Raw genomic sequence first — 6672 nt, forward strand, 5'->3', positions numbered from 1 at the left:
CCTTAAGGTGACCAGACGGGGTGTCAGCCTCCTCTCAGTTCTGCTGTGACTGCGGAACCGTCTAGGCTTCCCGTGGGGCAGACAGGACTGCAGGGCTCAGAGTCCAGACCCCACCGGCAGGGAGAAGTAAGCATCCATCTAGCCGTCTGAGCAGGGCAGTTATGGACATTTAGGTTTTAACCAAGCAACTGACTTCAGTGCCACCAAGAAAAGTACAGTGTGGGACAAATGTCACATGTAGAGATGAAGTCAACAGCCAAGGTGGGGGTAGGAGAGGGAAGAAATGCTCCAACCGAGTTGGAACAAAACCACTGGCCTCCGTTTCTGGCCCAGGAGTTTCCAGAGGAGGAGCTCACAAACAGCCTGCCTCCTTAGTCCTTTCTCTAATTTACCCCTGACGCCACCTTCTTCAAGCTATTTTTAGCACAGGCGTACAGGGCACCCTGAGTGAAGGCCTCACCTTGCCTGCCCTGCTGGGACTCTGGCTATCTTTAATTAATGCCCGAGGAACACAAGACCAGCCTTTCTCAGGGTGGTGAAAGGCTGCACAATGGTGAAATTCTACCTTGTAGGACTGACAGGCCAGCTTCTGGCCACCATGCCTCAGGTCCCGGGGCTGTTTTCTGTTGAAAAGTCAGTGCCATCTGGACCATTTAGAGAGCAGAGAGACAATTTGCACCATCAAGTCAAGAGAAACCGGCCTGTGCTCTTTATCCAGTCCTGCTTCCCAGAGCACAGACGCGGTTTCACCATGAGACATTTCTGACATTGTTCCAAGTTCTACTGAGCAGCACTTTCTGGTAGGCGTGGCTTCACAGACCCCTTCCCTCAGACTGCCCCCCACAAGTGAGCCATCTTTCAGTGTGGAACGTGGCTGGAGACCTTCCGGACAGAAGGTCTCCAGAAACTGCTCAGCGCGGCTCCTCCCTGCACTCTGCGTGGCTCCTCCCTCCAGGCCTCCAGTCCACACTGTCAGCAAAGATGAAAACGGGATCTGGTCGTTTTGCTGCTATGGTCTTTCCCTACTGTAATCCTCAAGAGACAAACGTATTAAAACTTTGAAACCATGACTTGCAGCCATCCAGGTGTGGCTTTATTAAATCAGAGATGCTAATCATATCTGTGAAAGCAAACTGAATGTGCTGTGGATCCCGCGATAATCCAGTCCTCTCCCACCAAAGCCTACACTGTGAGAAGATAAAACGCTACCACCGAGGGGAACAAGCCCAGAGCCACAGGGTTTCCAGGTCGGTGACAGGTGTGACATGCACGCTGCCCAGTCCTGAAAGGAAGGACTCCCGCTAAGTCAAGCAAAATGCAACCTGAGCACATGCTAACATTCCACCCAGCCTTACCACAGTCTACAGCAACCCCGCCTCCTCATTCCACTCCATTAAACCAAGCAGGCCTATTTACCTAAGAGTCCATTAGTCCATTTAAAAACGCAATTCTCCAATGATCTTTTAGCTGATGGAACCATATGGCTCTCTTCACATTTGTTCGAAGTACTAAACTAAAACCTTTACCGGCCTAAGCAAAGGCCAGCCCACCACACTGAAGAGTTCACACCCTCATTCTGTCATGGGGGTCCCCACCAGGATGGCTCAGACTCCCACAGGAGACCAGTGTGTGTGAGACAAACGGCTGCAAGCAGTTAATAGCGCTCATCTCAACGGGTGATGGACTGGGATGGACTGTAGCAGGGACCCAGCAGAACCTGTTTCCCTCCCACTTTATCAATTAAGTTTACCAGGGAAGTAATCATTGCCACAAAATGACCACACCAAAAGAGAACTACCGGTCGGAAATCTCGGAACGTAGTTACTGAGGTGGCCGCTGACTAGGCGGTGCTGGCAATGGCACTCTGACCCCAGCACCTGTCTGTGTCTACTGCCCAAACTTCCGGTCACAAGTCATCAGATTTAATTGTTTACCACGCATGTAAAATGTCAGAGCCCTGAGAAACTGCCTTCCCTTCAGACAATGAGTCGTCGTCATCGTCCCGTCCCCACTCCCCGTGAGACAACCGTTGTCAATGTCTTCATAAAATGTCTTCCTAATCTGAGGTAGAAACTTCAAATCACCTGCAGCAAACGGCTGAAAAGCCGCTTGAGATTTTCTTGTGAGTTTGTCCTTTTTGCAGTCCATATTCTCAAGTCAGCTGAGCCCTCTGATGGGATTATACTTTGAGACCTTAGAGATGGGCAGGGACACCAAAAAACTTACGAAGTAATCAGACTCCCAAGTGCTCTGACAGCAACTACAGAGCTGAGGAGAGGAAGGGTCAGCTGACCTGTCCATGGCCAAGTCCTCACACGTGCTCAGAAATCCGCCCCCAAGCTGGGGGCGGGGCGGGCAGGTCCTTAATCTCACCTGCACTTCCAATACTAGCATCCTTAAGAGACACTGGTTGTGAGCAAACGCTGACCTAGGTACGGGACGCTACAGCTTCAAGTGGCACACCCTATAAAGACAGTCATCTGTAGACTAGGGCTCCCTGTGCACTACCTACTACTCACAAGCAGCAATGCTCCGACAAAGATGTAATGCCTTCAGACGGTTACCCTCTAGAAGTGTTTAAGCTACACTAAAAAGACATCCGTTTGAAAAGGGAGGATTTCAGGTCCCAGGCAACAGGAGACAATCCAAGTTTTATGGTTTAGGGGAAAAAATAAAAAGCTCACTGACTGATGAACTTGCACATTCAGACAGCAAGCAGTCTTCCCCACACAACTTTTCTGATACAGTTCCCACAGCGGAGCACACCAAGTCCTGAGTGACAGTGAGCCGGTGAATGAACCCACATGGAGGGGGCACGCAGGAACCTGCCCCGCCCCCGCCAGGAGTCTGTACTTGGCTCCACCCACCTTCAACTATTGTCAACATTCTGTCCAAGCTCACAGACACTCACCAGGGCAGGCGCTCTAGTGAAGCAATATACCAGGAATTTAAACAGAGGGTCTTGTATCAAAGACTGGAAATGTCACTTTCACTGGCACCAGCCCGGAACGTGACTTATAACAACTTAAAAATAAAACATGAAGAATGCAGATGTGGATTCCATACAGGCCAGCAGCAATATCATTGCTCAAAGAGCTAGTTCAATTTCGGACTGTATTTACGGACTGCAACAAAGTTGCTATTCGGCAAGGAAACTAGTACCACAGATACTGTGGCAGCAAGAGTGTACTCACGACCTTTGAACTTCCCCATCCCCCCACCGGACTGAGAGCCGAGGCCTTGTCACACTGGGTGGTGGAAGGAACAGGACAGAAAGGAAGGAGACTGAGGTCCCCACATGTCTGAGGAACACATCTGTTCTGTTTGCTTCCAGCCAACCAGGAAGAGAATCGAGAAAGAAGAACTTAGCTGAACCCAAGAAAGAACAAGTCAAGATCCTGGATGCTCGCAAACGCTCTGCCCACCCCTCCCCCAAGCAGGGAAGTGAACGGGTCACCCCCACGCAAGGCCAAACCTGGCTATCCATGCAGTCTTCCACCAGCGCAGGACGCTCCAGGAGACCGCCTGCCCCCACACCTCCCCCACACTGGACCTCCATTAGCAAGGCCGCATTCCTAACAGCAAAACCTCCCCATCTCAGTCAATAGAGCCATTATATCGGAGGCCCGGCTAGTGAGGGACCTCAGGTCAGGCAGGCATAACTGCCACAGTTCACAAAAAATAATCTGCAAAGTCAGTACTTCACAAAAGCCGGTAACACCAACTACTAAAAGCACACTCTGACTCACTGATGGCTAATTCTCTGCTCTCAGATGCGAGCGTTCCTTATTTTCGTCCCAACTAGCTTCCCTACACCATTTTCCTAAAGAACAGCTCAAATGTCAGTTGGCTGATAAATTCCAAACTCAGAGAAAGGAGAGCTGGGTCCCTGAAGGCAGAGGACCTCTTAGGGCCTTTCACGAGAAGCTGGCACAGGAAGTTCCTGTGCTGGCCCAGCTTTGTGAACAGGGCTGGTTGGCCAAACTGCCCGGCCACAGCAGGGTCTGAGGGGAAAGCCTGATCTGCCTTTATTCCCAGGCACCCATTATCCCTATTGTTCTCCTATCTCTGCCAGCACTGTAGAGATGCCTAGCCCGGTTCAGGTCCCCTGCTAATCCCGCCCCAGTCCCCAAGCTTATCGAGCAGAGCAGCTGATTTCCCTGCCTACTCAAGTTCTCAAATGACAACTACATGGACCAGCTTCCCTGAGTACAAGGAGCAATCTAGCAATCCCCTGGACACTCTCTAATGAAAGTCCTAACAGTCCAGTGGCCTAAGGGTCCCCAGACATGGAGAACGAACGGGAGTCTGAAACCAGAGACCGGTAGGCCAATTGCTTTCATCCTAAACAAAATATCCCACACCGCCACCACCAGCTGTGCAGGCCAGGCTTTACCTTTCTGAACATGGATGATGTCAGGGAAGTTGGCCAGGTGCCCCTGATACAGGGCTAACAGGTCCATGACTGGGTCCAGGTCCTGCCTGGGCTGCTCGGCGAAGAGTTCGCCGATGGCGTCGTAGGCATCTCCGGTGAAGGCGATGGCCTGGTTCAGGCCCACCGAGAAGGCCTGCTGATCCAGTTCGAAGGCTTGGCTGAGGCCCCGGAAGGACTGGCCCACCTTCTGATACTCCTTCTTGAAGCCAGTCACCTGCTTGCGCGCGAACTCGTTGGCGGTGTGGTTGAGCTGCAAGGCGCTGTCATCCATCTTCTTGGTGAAGCATTTGAAGCCATCGATCTTGCTCTCCACCTCCTGCAGATCCAGGGCGGCGGCAGGGGGCGTGCTCAGAGTGAGGAAGAAGTTGGCACCCACCATCTCATCCTTCTCAGCCTTTCGCTTGCCCTGTTTCCAGGCCTTCTCGTCCGTGCTGCTGGGGCAGGTCAGAAAATGCTGGAAGACGTCGCACTGTGCCAGCACCGGGTGGCTGGCCATGTGATTCATCCACCAGATCAGGCCCTTCCTGCGCTTGGAGATGAAGTCCTCCTCGAAGCGCCCGGTGGCCTGCTTCTCAGGCAGGTGGGGCACCGAGATGACCGGGAACTTCTCGGCCAGGCGCGCGTACAGCCAGTCGAAGTGCTTGTAGCGCCGGTGCACGGGCACCTGGGTGTGCGTGGGCACCAGCTTGTACGAGATGTAGGTCTTCATGCCCTTGAACTTGGTCTGCTTGGTGGGGTCGTCGATGGTGCACTGGAAAGGGTAGGGGTTCTCCTGCCACTCGGGGCCGTAGGGCCCCAGCACCACGCACAGCTTGTCCCCGTCCTTCACGAAGCCCGACGCCTCGCCCAGCACGAAGGCCTCCCCGCCGGACTTGACGAAGGTGGAGAAGCGATTGAGGTTGCGGCTCACCGTGGCCGAGCTCTTGGCCCCGGACGCTTGAGGCTGCGGAGGCGCCGGGCCGCCGCCGCGGGAGCCGAGCGACAGGTCGGAGCGCGTGGACAGGCGGTAGCGTCCGGCCGCGCCGCCGCCGCCGCCGGCCGACGACGAGCCGTCCAGGTCCGGGTAGGCGCCGCTGCCCAGCGCGCCGGGCTCGTCGGCCACCGTGGAGCTGTCGTCCCAGTCGTCGTCCCAGTCGTCGTCGCTGCCCTGGCTGGCCTGGTAGCCGCCGTACAGCTGCTGCGGCGACGGCTGCAGCGCGCCCCCGCCGCACGGGAAGCCGGCGCCCGGCGGCTGGAAGGAGCCCGGCGGCGCCTGCGGCTGCAGCGGCGGCTGGAAGGCGGCGGGCGGAGCGGCCGCCAGGGGCTCGAAGCCCCCGGCCGGCACGTTGGCGTAGCGCGCCGGGACCCCGGGGCCGCCGTCCGCCGGGGGGCCGGGCTCGGGCGCCCGGATCACCTGCACGTACGAGGCCGGGAAGAGGCCGCGATCGCCGCGGCTGTTGACCCCTTCGAGCCAGCCCTCGATGTCCCGCTCGCTGCACAGGCTCAGCACCTCGTGCTCGCGCAGAGAGATCTCTCCGGGGTTCTCCGACCTGAAGTCGTACAGCGCCCGCGCGCGCAGCGCCATGGCCCCGAGCCCCGAGCCCGGGCCGGCCCGAGGGCCCCGCGGTCAGTGCCCGCGCCCCTGCGCGCCCGGGGAGCTGTGCGGCCGCTGCACGGCCCGCTCCGCCGCGCCCCGCGCCCCGCGCCCCCGCTCTGCTCGCAGCCCGGCTCTGCAGCTCCGGGGCCGCCGGCGGCGGCTGGGGGCGGGGCCCGGGCCGCCCACGTCCCCCAGCGGCGCCAATCCACCGCCGAGAGCCTCGAGCCAGGCAAAAGCAAGAGACAGCCGAGCGGCCGCGCCGGCTCCCGCTCCGGCTCCGGCTCCGCGGCCGCCGCTGCCCCCTCGTGGTGGGTGTGCAAAGGTGGCGCGCTCGGGTGGACCACGAGGCGGGCGGGTGGGTTTGGTTTTCTTTTCGGGAGGGAATTCTCTGAAATTGTTTCGGTTCTTTGGTTAAAAATAATAATAATAATGATAAAATCATCTCTTACAAAATGAGTATCTGTACCCACGGTAGCCGTTCCTTCCTTCTCTGACGGTTCGGAGAGAAAGCTCCTGAAACGCGGGATAAAGGCTGGCACGGTGAGGGCTCGCATTTGCACTGGTAAGGATGCGCTTGCCAGGGCTGTGTTCGCTGCAGGTACTGCTCCTCCTCTCCTTCCCGCGCCCTCTGATCATCTTGGCAAGCAGAGGGGGCGGACGG

At 56.8% G+C, this 6672-nt stretch overlaps 1 protein-coding gene across 1 annotated transcript; it reads right to left on the reverse strand.

The window, feature by feature from the left end:
- Nucleotides 1–4223: 4223 nt before the first annotated feature.
- On the reverse strand, nucleotides 4224–6031 carry LOC127236190 (sorting nexin-18). The gene has a single exon (XM_051204101.1). It carries the CDS (start codon nucleotides 5997–5999, stop codon nucleotides 4224–4226), a length of 1776 nt encoding a protein of 591 aa, XP_051060058.1. The 5' UTR covers nucleotides 6000–6031.
- Between the last annotated feature and the right edge of the window lie 641 nt (nucleotides 6032–6672).

This window comes from Phodopus roborovskii, unplaced genomic scaffold, assembly GCF_943737965.1.
Source record: "Phodopus roborovskii unplaced genomic scaffold, PHOROB, whole genome shotgun sequence".
NCBI classification, from domain to species: Eukaryota; Metazoa; Chordata; class Mammalia; order Rodentia; family Cricetidae; genus Phodopus; species Phodopus roborovskii.